The 15,621-nt window shown below is 43.7% G+C and overlaps 1 protein-coding gene across 1 annotated transcript in view; it reads right to left on the reverse strand.

The window, feature by feature from the left end:
- The window catches only part of FAM186A (family with sequence similarity 186 member A), a 99,251-nt gene that overhangs the window by 58,894 nt on the left and 24,736 nt on the right, over positions 1-15,621 (reverse strand). Inside the window, exons 2-3 of the mRNA XM_036457012.2 lie at positions 4,982-5,198; positions 1,174-1,341 (exon numbers count right to left, since the gene is read on the reverse strand). Coding sequence (XP_036312905.1) covers positions 1,174-1,341; positions 4,982-5,198 — 385 coding nt within the window. The remainder of the gene's footprint in view (positions 1-1,173; positions 1,342-4,981; positions 5,199-15,621) is intronic.

Genomic DNA, 15,621 nt, shown 5'->3' on the forward strand with positions numbered 1-15,621 from the left:
TGAGAAACTATAACCCAAATACATTGCTGATGGGAATGTAAAATGGAACTATCACTTGGGAAATCGATTAATAATTTCTTAAAAAGTTAACCATAAGTTTACCCACAATAGATAAATGACCTATCAATTTTATCCCTAGGTATCTATTCAAAAGAAATGAAAACACATGTCTACCTAAAAACTTATGTATGTGTGTTCACAGCAGCATTATTCATAACAGCCAAAAATTGGAAACAATCTAAATGTCTATGAAATGGTGAATGGGTAAACAAAGTGTGGAATATACAAACAGTAACGTGCAATTGGCAATAGGAAGAAAGAAACAACTGATACATCCTATAACATGATTGATCCTAAAAAGCATTATGTAAAATGAAGAAAGAAAAAAAAGACCGCATAAAATATAATTCCGTTTTATGAAATATCCAGAAAAGACTAAAGCAATTGAGACAGAAAACAGAATAGTGATTGTCTAGGGCTAGGGTTGGAAATTAATATTGACTGCAAATGGGAATGAGGAATCTTTCTGGGATGATGAAAATGTTCTAAAATTGGACTGTGGGGCCCAACTGGCGTGACTCAGTGGTTGAAGCATCTACCTATAAAGCAGGATTTCATGGTTTGATTTCTCAGTTGGGGCACATACCCGGATTGCGGGCATGGTTCCCAGTGTGGGGCATGCAGGAGGCAGCCAATCAATGATTCTCTCTCATCATTGATGTTTCTGTCTCTCTCTCCCTCCCCTTATCTCCCTGAAATTAATTTAAAAAATTTTTTAATGAAATTTGATTGTGGTAATGGTTGCACAAGTCTAAATTTACTAAAAGTCATTGAATTGTACACTTTAAATGGGTGAATTTAAAAAAATCCTCACCTAAGGATGTATTTTTATTGTTTTTAGAGTGAGAGAAAGGGGGAAAGAGAAATATTGATGTGAGAGAGAAACATTTATTTATTGCCTCCCATATGTGCCCTTGGATGAATTCCACAACCTAGGTATGTGCCCTGACCAGGAATCAATCTGGCAATCTTTTGGGGTATAGAATGACACTCCAACAAATTTAGCCACCTGCCCAGGGCAAATGGGTGAATTTTATGGTCTGTATTATACCTCAATAAAGTTGAATTTTAGAACAAGTAAAATCCATTTCCAATGTCTTAAGCCATCCTTACTTCTTTTTCCCAACTTTTTCTTCTTCTCTTCAAGCAAAGAGGTACTCATTACACTCAACCTCTTGACATTGCCCTCAATAGATTTGAACGTTTCTGGTAAAATCTTCATTTGTGATACGTAGTGGTGGTCATCAACATCAGTTGCAGTCATATCAGACAAAATGACGTCTTAAAGAGAGTAAGAAAATTACTTTTGTTTAGAAAAATGAATAATTGTAACCCTATGGGCTTATAATATTAACTATTCAATGTTGTAGTATTTTGGAATATAGGTATCTCATACTTATTGCTATTCTGAGACCTTTTTCTTATGAGGAAATGAAAAAGGAAGAGACTTAGAATAGAGGCTTAAACAGTAAGTCGACATAAAAATATGAATCATGTTAAAAGATATCTATTCCAGGGTTTCCCAAAGTGTAGTACGCGTACCCCCAGGGGTACGGGAAGAGTTTGGTGGGGGTACGCGTTGCACCAGAGTTTGGTGGGGATATATTGTACACTGCACTGTGCTTAGCTGCGCCTAATTCTACGTTCTCATGAGTATGAGGGGTACTCAGCGTTATGAAAATTATAGAAGGGGTACACATATGTCAAAAGTTTGGGAAACACTGATTTAGACTCCAGAGAAGTAGGTATCTAAAATGTGAACATGTATTTTAATATTGTGGATCTAAGCCCCAATTAACTCCTTTGGCAAGTTAATCTACTCTTTTATAACCCCTGTTACAAGAGATTTCTTGCAACCAGATTAAATTCTTCTTTTGTGTATTGTAGTTTATTCATTCTTTCATTCAATCAACATGTCCTCTGTCATGTTCTCTTCTAAACTTTATGGATAAAACATTGAATAAAACCAATTCCCTGACTTCATAGTACTTATATTCTAATGAAAGGAGACAGATAAAAAATGTTTTAAAAATAAATAAAACATTAATTATATAGTATGTCAGAGGGTAAGAAATGGTTTAGACAAAAATAAAGAAGAGTAAAGAGAAATGGACAAGGGATAGAGAATGGGAATGGTCAGAGAACACCTAATTTTATTTTATTTTCCATTTTCAAAGATGTTTAATAGCAGTATTATTTTCTATTAAAGTAAAGCAAAGTTCAAATGCCTAAAAATAACTATGTTTAACACTGGGTATATACACTGAGTGGCCAGATTATTATGATCTCTGAAAGCACACACACACACACACACACACACACACACACACAAACAACAGCGCCCCCCACCCACACACACACACAGCAGGCCCAGTGCATGAAATTTGTGCAAGGGGGCGGGGTGTCCCTCAGCCCAGTTTACACCCCCTCTCCAATCTGGGACCCCTCGAGGGATGTCCAACTGCGGGCAGTCAGACATCCCACTCACAGTCCAGGACTGCTGACTCCCAAACACTCACTTGCCTGCCTGCCTGATTGCCCCTAACCACTTCTGCCTGCCAGCCTGATCACCCCCTAACTACTCCCCTGCCAGTTTGATTGGTGCCTAATTGCTCTCCTGCCAGCCTGATTGCCCCTAACTGCCTTCCCCTGCAGGCCTGGTCACTCTTAACTGCCCTCCCCTGTAGGCCTGGTCCCCCCAACTGCTCTCCCCTGCAGGCCTGAGTCCCCTCCAACTGCACTTCCCTGCAAGCCAAGTTGCCCTCAACTTCCTTCCTCTGCTGGCCTGGTCATCCCTAACTGCCCTCCCCTGCAGACTTGATAACCCCCAACTTCCCTTCCTTGCAGGCCTGGTCCCTTCCAATTGCCCTCCCCTGCTGGCCATTTTGTGTCCACATGGGGGCAGCCATCTTATGTGTTGGAGTGATGGTCAATTTTCATATTATCTTTTATTAGATAGGAGATATATATATTGGAGACCTGGTGCATGAATTCGTGCATGGGTGTGGTCTAGCTAGCCTGCCCAGGGGGAGGGAACATAGGCAGTTGACCAGCCTGCCTGCTAGTTAAACTCCTGGTTGAGGGAACAATTTGCATATTAGCCTTTTATTTTATTTTATTTATTTTATTTTATTTTATTTTATTTTTTTAAAGCAACACTTGGCTTCCCCCAAGTGGGACACAGGCCTCACATATTAGCCTTTTATTATATAGGATATACACTGAGTGGCCAAATTTATTATTCATTCAGAGATCATAATAATCTGACCACTCAGTGTATATGAATACAGATAAAGGCTGCAAAGTAGACTCTAGATTTAAGTAAAGATTTTTAGGTATAATTCATTATAATTTATTTTATGAATAAGAAAAATGTCACGATAGGAAAGAGATAGTAAAAATTTATAAAAAGTATTTTTATTGATTTCAGAGAGGAAGGGAGAGGGAGAGAGAAAAGAAGAGAGAAACATCAATGATGAGAGAGAATCATTGATCGACTGCCTCCTGCAGGCCCCCTACTGGGGATCTAGCCCACAACTCGGGAATGTGCCCTTGACCAGAATTGAATCTGGGACCTTCTAGTCCACAGGTGTATGTCTTTCCACTGAGCTAAACCAAATTAAATAGTATTAGAAAATAATTCTCTTTTATTTGGATGCTCCTCACCACCACACTGCCTGCCAACTGAGCTGACTTCCCATCATTGGACCAAAATGATGACTCTCTGCCAGGCAATTACAGCGTGTCACACCATTAGCCCCTGGTTCAGAAGAAAGAGAACATCTCATTTTAAAGTAAGATATAGGCAGAGAATGAGCCATGTGTCTACCGAGTAAAAAATGTTTAGGCAAGGGAATAGTAAACATAAAGACACTGGGCAGGAGCATGCTGGCATGCCTGAAGCAAAACAAAGAAAGAAGCCAGAATTATTGGCACTAGGTGAGCAAGCCTATATTTTTATTATTTGACTAGTGTCCCAGTGCATGGATTCATGCATATTGAAATTAATTAGTCCCTCTGGTGCAGGGACTAATGCAGGCAGTCCTGGGTAGTGGCTGGTGGGGCAGGACTGGGTGAGACAGGCCAGACATGCCCTGGAGCCAACCTCTCATGGCCCCTCTCCAACTAGCCACACCTGGCCCAGCTCCGCAGCTCAAAGGGCATCTGCAAGAGTGAGCGGGGTGCCTCTGGCAGGTGTGGTCCCTTGGCCTAGCCTGCGGGGATTGGGCAGAAACTGGCTCTCTGACATACCCCAAGGGGACCCGGAGTGCAAAAGGAATTGCAAGGAATTGGACTTCCTCCTCTCTGGTTCTGGGGTGCCTTACCCAAGAACCGCCACTACCAAGTGACTGCAGCTTTACAGCTCCTGCATTGAGCATCTGCCCCTTGGTGGTCAGTGTGCATCATAGCTACTGGCCAGTCAGATTGTTGGATGGTTTTCGGTCGCTTAGCCATATATATATATATATATATATATGTGTGTGTGTGTGTGTGTGTGTGTGTGTGTGTGTGTATATATATATATATATATATATATATATTTTTTTTTTTTTTTTTACTGAAATAGAGGACAGATCCTTAATCCTTTCTTCTTTAGTCTACTTTTAATCCTTCAAAATTTTCTTATAGATCCTGCTCTCTAGCTTTTTCATCAACTTTGTAGTTTTCCTTTAAACCACTTTTGAAAACTTACTCCAGCCGAAACCGGTTGGATAGAGGGTCGGCCTGCGGACTGAAGGGTCCCAGGTTCGATTCCAGTCAGGGGCATGTGCCTGGGTTGCGGGCACATCCCCAGTGGGGTGTGTGCAGGGGCGGCTGATCGATGTTTCTCTCTCATCGATGCTTCTGGCTCTCTATCCTTCTTTCTTCCTCTTTGTCAAAAGTGAATAAGATATATTTTTTTTTTAAAAAGAAAACTTACGCCATTCTTGCAACCATGCCAGGATGTACATAAGAGTCTTTCCTTTAATGTCAGCAGAATTAGCACAATAATCCATTTTCTCCAGCACGTTTAGTCTCCGTTGCTTATATTCTAAAAAAGGGATTTTCTTTCCAAACTGTATGGACTCATCAAAAGTGTAGCGATGAATTATCCGCTGCACATTTTGCAATATGTCATTCAGCTGTGAACTGATTTCCTATAAGAATAAGAAAGGGGAATATATTAATAAATTTTCAGTTTGACAATAAGCCTTTGTCAACTTTCTTCCTAGAATGTCAGTGACAGTGATTATAAAGCTGTTGAATCAAAGCTCTACTAATTCTAGCTTTACTGTGGATTTTTTTAAAAAAGAAAGATAATCCAAAGAGGCCCACACTAAGACACATAATAAAAATGTCAAAAATTAAAGATAAAGAGAGCATCTTAAAAGTAGCTAGAGACCCCTGATGGTTTGGCTCAGTGGATAGAGCATTCACCTGTGGACTGAAGGATTTGGTTCAATTCCAATCAAGGGCACATGCCAGGATTGTAGGCTTGGTCCCCAGTAGGGGGCATGCAAGAGGCCCCTCTCTCCTCATTGATATTTCTACCTCTCTCTCCCTCTCCCTTCCTCTCTGAAATAAATAAAAATGTATTTTTAAATAAGTAAAAAGAAAAAAGCAGTTAGTAACTACAAAGAAGCTACCATCAGGCTATCAGCTGATTTCTCAACAGGAACACTTGAGACCAGAAGGCATTGGCATAAAATGTTCAAAGTGATGAAAAGCAAGGAACTACAACCAAGGCTATTCTATCCAGCAAAACTATCATTTAAAATTGAAGGCAAGTGGTCTAGAGGCTGGGCTGGGCCTGGTCTAGTTGTCAGGAGTGCGGCCTGCAGGCAGAGGCAGCGCTACCTGAGCTTCACTGAAGGCAAGGTGGGCGGAGGACTCTGGGGTCCTGAAGCTGATGAGGTCAGCACACTTCCATCCTGACCACCCAGTGCACAGAATGCCCCACAAGATCAAATTTATGGTTGTCAGTTTGTTTGGACAGGAAGATGGTTTCAGTGCCCAGAAACTAATGTTCCACACACAGACTGTCAGTGGGTGGAGGTCACCAACAATTAAGAAAGAGCCCTAGCCCACGCTCTACCCACTGGTCTGGCTCAAAGAGAAAAGGAATACCAAATATATGTAGAAGCTTTAAGGCCCCAGATCCAAGAGAAAATTCAGCTATATAGTGTTACTTTACCTTTACTTTTGGGATGCTCCTCCTGATACCTGTGCCAACAATTGTATTTTCTATAAAAACCACAGACCATATACCCTGGCACTACATTCAGGCATCAATTCCTGAGATACCCCTTGGGGGGGAAATCAACTCTTTGAGCCAACACTCAAAATTTTGCTTCTGCACACAGATGGACTTTGAAAAATCCTATCTAATGAAGAGGGAATAAGCTAATTGACTGTCATGCAGCTGGTTGATGATTCTCATTGATGTTTCTAACTCTCTATCCCTCTCCTTCCTCTGTAAAATATCAATAAAATATATATATTTTTAAAAATAGACTTCATAACAAGAGTCAAAGAAGATCACTACATAATATTAAAAGTATAGATCCAAGAAGAGTATATGCCTTTGGAAACATGTGAACCAAAAAACAAACAAACAAACAAAAAACCCATATATTAACCCAACATAGGAGCACCTAAATATATAAATAAAATCTTGGTTGACATTAAGGCAGAGAACAATAGCAATACAATCATTCTAGGGGATTTTAGCATCCCACTAATATCAATGAATAGATCTTCTAGACCAGTGCTCAGCAAACTCATTAGTCAACAGAGCCAAATATCAACAGTACAAGGATTGAAATTTCTTTTGAGAGCCGAAAAACAACTTCAATCACACTGTACGTGAGCTCCGCTTGTGGTATTTTGTGGAAAAGCCACACTCAAGGGGCCAAAGAGCCACATGTGGCTTGCAAGCCGCAGTTTGCCGACCACTGTTCTAGACAAAAAATCAACAAAGAAACAGCAATCTTAAATAACACACTGATCAGATGAATTTAATTTATATTTACAGAACATTTCCTCCTAAAGCAGCAGAATATACATTCTTTTCAAGTGCACATGGAACATTCTTAAAGATAGAGTCCATGTTAGGACACAAAATAAGTTAATAAATTAAAGAAAATTGAAATTATATCAAGCATCTTTTCTGACCACAATAGTATGAAACTAGAAACCAACTTCAATAAAAAAATAAAAACATTCAAACACATGAAGGCTAAACATGTTATTAAACAATGAATGGGTTCACAATTAGATAAAGGAAGAAATCAGAAGTTACCTGCAAACAAGTGAAAATGAACACACAACAACCCAACATATATGAAAGCAATCCTGAGAGGGAAGTCCATAGCATTACAGGCCTACATCAAGAAAAAGAAAAACTCAAATACTCTAACCCTAAATCTGAAAGAGCTAGAAAAAGAGCAGCCCTGATTGGGTAGCTCAATTGGTTAGAGCATTGTTCTGATATGCCAATTTGCAGGTCTAATCCCTGGCAAGGCATATACAAGAATCAACCAGGAGAAAGCAAGATGGCAGAATAGGTAAACACCTGAAATTGCTACCTCACACAACCACTTCAAAACTACAACTAAAAGACAAAATGGACATCATCCAGAACAAGAGGAAAGCTGGCTGAGTGGAAATTCTACTACTAGAAGGAAAGAGAAAAGCACACTGAGACTCAGAGGAGGTACAGAAGTAAAGTGCAGAGGTAAGGAGTCTCAAGCACACATGGAAAGGGCTGGCAATTGAGTACACAGCTGTTTTTTTCAATCTGGAGGGAGACACAAGCTTTCCACTGTTTGAACTCCAGTTCCAGACAAGACTGGGGATTCAGACTCATACAGGGAGAAACTGGACTGTCTAGCTTTATCTCAGAGATGCTTGCAGCAATTACCCAGGACACTGAGACCCTGGAACCTCTTAGGGCAGGGCCAATGGTCAACCATTGCTGTTTGCTCAATTCTGAGACCCCACCCCACCCAAGCTGTGTACAGAGGTTTTTGCATATGAATGACCTAGTCCTTTGAAATCTACAATTACCTAACAAACTGCAGCTGGGTCAGAGACCCAGAACATCCAAAAGAAGGCCCAAAGCCTCCCAAACCTTGCATTGCTTCACAGCTAGGACTCATCTGGGAACCTCCAAACCCCAAACAAAGAAGAGGAATCTGCCAAAACCAGTTTTCAGTGGATAGAGCGTCAGCCTGCAGACTGAAGTGTTCCGGGTTCAATTCCCGTCAAGGGCATGTACCTTGGTTGCAGGCACATCCTCAGTAGGGGTTGTGCAAGAGGCAGCTAGTTGATGATTCTCTCTCATCGATGTTTCTAACTCTCTATCCCTCTGTCTTCCTCTCTATAAAAAAATCAATAAAATATATATATATATATTTTTTTAAAGAAAAAAAGAGAGGAATCTGCAGTTCCTGCTGGGTGGCCTCACACAGAGGCTAAATTAGCACCTCCTTGGAGATCCAAGGACCTGTGGTCAGAGTGGGACCATCCAGATTACAACTCCTCAGATCCATAAGGGTCACACTCAGGGGGCAGACTCAGTGAGCATCAAAGCCCCACTGAAGCAAGTCTGGTCCCATAAGGGTGTCTCCAGCACAGAAGTTCTCCCATCATCGACACAGCTGATCCTCACAGCCAATTGGCCTGGAGGTCAATTCCTCCCAGTGATACCAACAATAATCAAGACTTAACTACAACAAGACTGTGCACAAAACCTACAAAGGAGTGCACCAAGAGTGTCCACCTCAGGTAACTGGAGAGGCTGAACCAATGGACTCTATAGGACACCTAGCACACAAAGCCACTCTATCAACACAGGGAAGCAGTCAAAATACAGAGACAAAGAAACAGGTCACAAATGAAAGAAATGAAGGATACAGAGTTCAAAACCACGGTTATAAGGGTTTCCAAGAATTTTCTAAAAAAGGCAGATAAATTTAGTGAAACCCTCGAGGATATGAAAAAGGACCAACTAGAAACTGAGCATACACTGACTGAAATATAAAAATAATATACAGATTCCAACAGCAGACTAGATGAATGCAAGAAACAAGTCAAAGATTTAAAACACAAAGAAGCCAAAAACACCCAACCAGAAAAGAAAAAAGAATCCAAAAATATGAAGATAGTTTAAGGAGCCTCTGGGACAACTTCAAGCATGCCAACATCAGAATTATTTGGATGCCAGACGAAAAGAGAGAGTAAGATATTTAAAAACCTATTTGAAGAAATAATGACAGAAAACTTCCCCCACCTGGCAAAAGAAACAGACATACAAGTCCAGGAAGCGCACAGAACCCCAAACAAAAGGAATCAAAAGAGGACCACACTAAGACACATCATAATTAAAATGCCAAGAGAAAAGGCAAAGAGAGAATTTTCAGGAGCAAGAGAAAAACAATTAGAAAAACAAGGGAACACCCATATGATTATCAGCTGATTTCTCACAGAAACTATGCAGACCAGCCTGAAGTAGCAAGAAATATTCAAAGTGATAAATAGCAAAAACCTACAACCAAGATTACTCTACCCAGCAAAGCTATCATTCAGAATTGAAGGTCAGATAAAGAGCTTTACAGACAAGAAAAAGCTAAAGAAGTTCATCACTGCCAAACCAGTGTTATATGAAATGCTGAAAGGTATTCTTTAAGAAGAGGAAGAAGAAAAAAGTAAAGATGAAAATTATGAATAACAAATACCTATCAACAAGTGAATCTAAAACTCAAGAGAATAAAAAATCTAATGAACAGAATAAACTGGTGGATATAATAGAATCAGGAGCATAGAAAGGGAGTGGACTGACAGTCCTCAGAGGGAAAGGGGTGTGGTGGGTGCGGGAAGAGACTGGACAAAAATCATACACCTATGGATGAGGACAGTGGGGGGGAGGGGTAAGGGCAGAGTGTGGGGTGGGAACTGGGTGGAGGGGAGCTATGGGCGATAAAAAGAGGAACAACTGTAATATCTGAACAATAAAGATTTATTTTAAAAAATATTTGTAAAATTGTTTTTTAAAAGAATCAACCAATGAATGCATAACTAAGGGGAACCACAAACCAATCTCTCTCTCTCCTCTTTTCCTCTCTCTCATCAAAATCCTATCTAATAAAGAATAATATGCAAATTAACCATCACTCCACTATACCCACAAGCCACACCCACCAGCCAATCAGGAGCGAGTAACCCCAACCAAGATGGCTGCAGCTACTCAGTCAGCAGGAGGCTTGGGTTTCCCTGGCAATGGAGGAAGCCAAGCTTTCCACACACCCTGGCTGGCCCAGGCCTCCACTCAAAGCTATTGTACAAAGTTTCAATTATAGAAGATAAATAAATCCCAACAAAAATGGTGGCAGTTGGAGAGAGCAGGAGGCTTGAGTTTCTCCTGGCAATGGAAGAAGCCAAGCTCCCGCAGCCATGGCCTGCCTTGATCTCTGCTCAAGGCTACAAAGTTTCAGTTATAGAAGATAAATAAATCCTAGATACCAGGGCCTCCTCTTGGGTTGCCAGAGAGCATGGCAGACTACAAACCTCCACAGGTCCCTCACCCAGACTGCCCCATGCCCCAAGGAAAACCTCACCCTAATCTGGGACATCTTTCAAGGCAAACCAGCTGACCTCCTACCTGTGCACCAGGCCTCTATCCTATCTAATAAAAGAGTAATATGCAAATTGACCATAGCTCCAACACACAAGATGGCTGCCACCATGTGGTCAAAGATGGCTGCCCCCATGGGGACACAGATTGCTGCCACAAGATGGCCAGCAGGGCAGGGCAGTTGGGAGGGACCAGGCCTGCAAGGGAGGGCACTTGTGGGTGATCAGGCCAGCAGGAGAGGGGAGTGGGAGAGACCAGGCCTGCAAGGGAGGGAAGTTGGGGGCGATCAAGCCTGCAGGGGAGGGCAGTTAGGGGTGACCAGGCTGTCAGAGGAGGGAGTTGGTTGTGACCAGACCTGCAGGGAAGGGCAGTTGTGGGGGGACCAGGCCTGCAGGGAGGGCAGTTAGGGGCAAACAAGCTGGCAGGGGAACAGTTAATCATCAATCAGGCTGGCAGGGGAGTGGTTAGGGGATGATCAGGCTGGCAGAGAAAAACAGGGGCAGTCAGGAAGGCAGGCAGGCGAGCAGTTGGGAGCCAGCAGTCCTGGATTGTGAGAGGGATCCCAGATTGAAGAGGGTGCAGGCTGAGCTGAGGGATATATACACTCCTGTGCACAAATTTCATGCACCAGGCCTCTAGTCAATAAATAAAAATAAATATATTTTAAAAGCAAAATATCAACGAAGTCCAGAGTAAGTAGAAGAAATAAAATAATAAAAATCAGAGAAGAACCCTGGCCAGTTTTGCTCAGTAAATAGAGCATCTGCCTGCAGACTGAAGGGTTCAATTCTGGTCAAGGGCACATACCTCAGTTGTAGGCTCAGTCTCTAGCCCCTGTCCAGGTGCATGCAGGAGGCAACCAATCCATGTGTCTCTTTCACATCAATATTTTTCTCTCTGTGTCTTTCCCCTTTCTTTCCACTCTCTAAAAATCATGGAAAATATCACCTTGGAGAGGATCCAAGATGGCTGCTTGGTTAGACACCTAACCGCAGCAGCACACAACAATTTCAATGGAATACAACTAAAATGTAGAGTGGACATCGCCCAGAGCTACAGGTAGTCGACTGACTGAAAATTCTACAACAAGAAGGAAAGAGAAAACCAGAAGGAAAATCAGAGGAGCTGAAAAAAAGCCTAAGGTACGGAGATATGCTGCGCGCACGCATGGAGAGGTTGCAGCCGGAGAGGAGGAGAGGGCTGGGTGCTGCCTGGCGTTCCCTAGCAGGAAGGAAATAAAACCCCCAGCCTGGGCTAAACCCCCAAAACGGCAGCGCTGACCCCCAGTTATGAGCCAGACCCTGGGGACCCATGCTCTGGTGGGGGAGACGGGGCTGTGAGGCGGAATCCCAAGCGAGCAGCGAAAAGCAGGGCCCCCAGAGTCACGCGCACATTGCGGGCAGAGGACTGAATGTTGACTTTGATGCTGGATTACCCTAACGTGAAGAAACAAAGCCTCCGGTGGCACTGAGCCTCAGTCCGGACTGCTCTGAATCTCAGGCCTGGACCAGACCCTGGGGACCCAGGCTCGGGCAGGGGGAGACGGGGCTGTGAGGCGGAATCCCAGGGGAGTGGCGAAAAGCGGAGCCCCCAGAATCGCGCACGCTATGCGCAGAGGACAGTCTGTTGACTCTGATCCTAGACTCCCCTAGCAGGAAGGAGAAAAAAAAAAGCTCCAGACTGGAGGAATGCAACAGGGAGCAGGAGCCCCTGCCGGACACCAGCCAGCCGGGCACCTGCAGGGAGCCGGGCGACGGGGCCCCCCAGGGGGGGTGGTGCCCCTGAGCCATCGACCTCTGAGCACGAGCAATGGAGCCAAGGCCAGAGGCTGCTTCCTGGGCGGTGCCGACCCCGGCAACAGGCTGGAGCAGCACGGGAGCCCGCGGAGAACAAAGGGGTGCCACAGGCCAACCTACTGAGCTCCCAGGACAAGGAGGAAGAAACCAAAGTTCTCAATGTGAAGACAACAAGTGAGAGCAAAAGATAGTAAAATTACTTAAGAAAGAATACAAAGAAGATCTTGAAAAATCAAAGACTAAGTCAGAACTCAACTCACCAGCCAACATTGCAACATAAATGCGTTTAAAAAAAAAAGGGGGACAGAATGTTGGAACAGCGGCAGCCAGGCCTAGAGTGCCCAGGCACAAATCAGTGGCAACCAGGCCCGGAGCAGCAACAGCCAGGCCCCAGAGCAGCAGCAGCCAGAACCAGAGCAACAACAGCCAGCACTGGAGCAGCCAGATCTGGGGCAGTGGCAGCCAGGCATGAGGCGGACGCAGCCAAGCCCAGCGTGGCCAGTCCAGGAACACCCAGACCCAGAGTGGCCAGGCCCGGAGAAGCCGAACCCAGAGCAGCCGGGTTGGGAGCAGCCAGGCCCAGAACAGCAGTAGCCAAGCCCGGAGCATCCAGCCTGGGAGTGGCCAGACTCAGAGCGGCCGGGCCCGGGACAGCCGGGCCCAGAGCAGCCAGGTCTGGTGCGGCCAGGCCCGGAGCAGCAGCTGCCAGGCTGGGAGCGGCCAGCCCCGGAGCAGCGGCTGCCAGGCTGGGAGAGGCCAGGCCTGGAGCAGCCGGGTCTGGTGTGGCCAGGCCCAAAGCAGCGGTTGCCAGGCTGGGAGCAGCCAGGCCCGGAGCAACCGGGTCTGGTGCGGCCAGGCCTGGAGCAGAGCAGTGGCTGCCAGGCTGGGAGCAGCCAGGCCCGGAACAGCCAGGCCCGGAGCAGCTGGGCCCAGAGCTGCCGGGTCGGGTGCGGCCAGGCCCGGAGCAGCAGCAGCCAGGTCCAGAGCAACTAGGTCGGGAGCGGCGGTGACCAGACCCAGAGCAGCTGGTTGTGGAATGAACCAGAGCAACAGAGCCCAGGCCCGGAGCAGCTCACTCCTCGCCTACCCCTGCCCCACGGCTGCCTCTCAGACATGGCTGGAAACTTTTGTGGGAACTTGAGGGTCTGCTGAATCAAGTGATGAAGGCTTAGATCTGGATGTGTTGAGTTAGTATAGGGCTGGGGTGTTTATCTGTGAGTGCCTTGGGTGGGGCCTGGATGAGGCTGGTTGACCTATTTGGAAATGTCTTTTGTGTGAAATGTATCATTGGGCATGTTGTGGTATTATTGATATGAGAAAATGCTAAGTAACTGATTTACTATCTGAAAAGGGATTTACTATCGGGGAAAGGGAGGGAGGAAGAATCAGAGGTATAGAAGGGGAATGGACTGACGATTCTTGGGGAAAGGGGGAGAGGGGTGTATAGGAAGAGACTGAACATAAACTGTGCACCTATGGATGAGGACAATGGGGGGTGGGGAAAGGGCAGAGGGTGGGGTGGGAACCTGGTGGAGGGGGGAAAATGAGGAACTTTTGTAATAATATGAACAATAAAGATTTATTAAACAGAAACTAATAAAAATAAAATAAAACATTTTTAAATGGAAAAAAAAAAGAAAGAAAATATCACCTTGGATGAGGATTAACAACAACCAAAATATCAGAACAGAAATAAATTACATAGGGATTAATAAACAACAACAAAATATCAATTAAACCAAGAGCTGATTCTTTGAAATGATAAACAAGATTCATGAACCTTTAACTAGACACATCAAGAAACAAAAAGAGAGAACACAATAAAATCAGAAAAGAAACAGAAGTAACAACTTATACCAGAGAACTATAAAGGATTGTAAGAGAATACTATGAACAATTATATGCCAGCAAAACGGACAACCTCGGAAAAATGGATGAATTCCTAGAAACATACAATCTTCGAAAACTCAGTAAGGAAGAATCAGAACACCTGAATAGACTGATTACAAGTAATGACATAGAAGCAGCAATAAAAAAATAAAAAAGAAATAAAAATTAAAAAAACTCCCAGCAACAAAGGTCCTATACCAGATAGGCAAATTTACCAAACATTCAAAAAAGAACTAACACCTCTCCTCCTCAAAGTATTCCAAAAAATTCAAAACAAAACAAAAATTCAAGAGGAGAGTAGACTTTCAAGCTTTTTAAAAAATTTTTTATAAGATCAGCTTTATCCTAATTAAAAACAACAACAAATTAAGGCATTACAAAGAATGAAAATTATAGATCAATATACTTGCTGAACATAGATGTTAAAATCCTCAACAAAATATTTTCAAACTAATTCTGGTTGGTTTGGCTCAGTGGATAGAGCATTGGAAAGGTCCAGGGCTTGATTCCAGTCAAGGGTGCATGCCCAGGCTGCGGTCTTGATCACCAGCGGGGAGCATGCAGGAGGCAGCTGTTCAGTGGCTCCCTCTCATCATTGATGTTTCTGTCTCTCTCTCTCTCCTCTCCTTTCTTCTCTGAGATCAATAAAAAAAATATATATTTAAAAAACGTTTGCAAACTAGATCCAGCAATACATTAAAAAGATCGTACACTATGATCAAATGCGATTTATCCTGGGGATGAAATGTTGGTACAATATTTGCAAATCTATAAATGTGATAAATCACAAAAACAAATAAATCATGAAAGATAAAAATCACACAATCAGCTGAAACTGGTTTGGCTCAGTGGATAGAGCGTCGGCCTGTGGACTGAAAGGTCCCAGGTTCAATTTCGGTCAAGGGCATGTACATTGGTTGTGGGCACATCCCCGGCAGGGGGCGTGCAGGAGGCAGCTGATCAATGTTTCTCTCTCATCGATGTTTCTAACTCTGTCTCCCTTCCTCTCTGTAGAAAATCAATAACTTTTTTTTTTTTTAAATCACACAATCATAAAAGATGCAGAAAAGGAAGTTCCAAAATGGTGGAGGAATAGAGGGTCGGGTTCTGAGCCTTCACCCGAAGCAGAGAGAGCAGCTGAGGGTTGTGCTGGTCAGCAAGCAAAGGGACAGGTGAGTTCTGCGGTCCACCTCTGCCGGGAGAAGGAAAGGAAAATTAAAAACAAAGTGGTGGAGAGAATCCAAGATGGCTGCTCGGGTA

Source organism: Pipistrellus kuhlii, unplaced genomic scaffold (genome assembly GCF_014108245.1).
Source record: "Pipistrellus kuhlii isolate mPipKuh1 unplaced genomic scaffold, mPipKuh1.p scaffold_m20_p_3, whole genome shotgun sequence".
Classification (NCBI taxonomy): Eukaryota; Metazoa; Chordata; class Mammalia; order Chiroptera; family Vespertilionidae; genus Pipistrellus; species Pipistrellus kuhlii.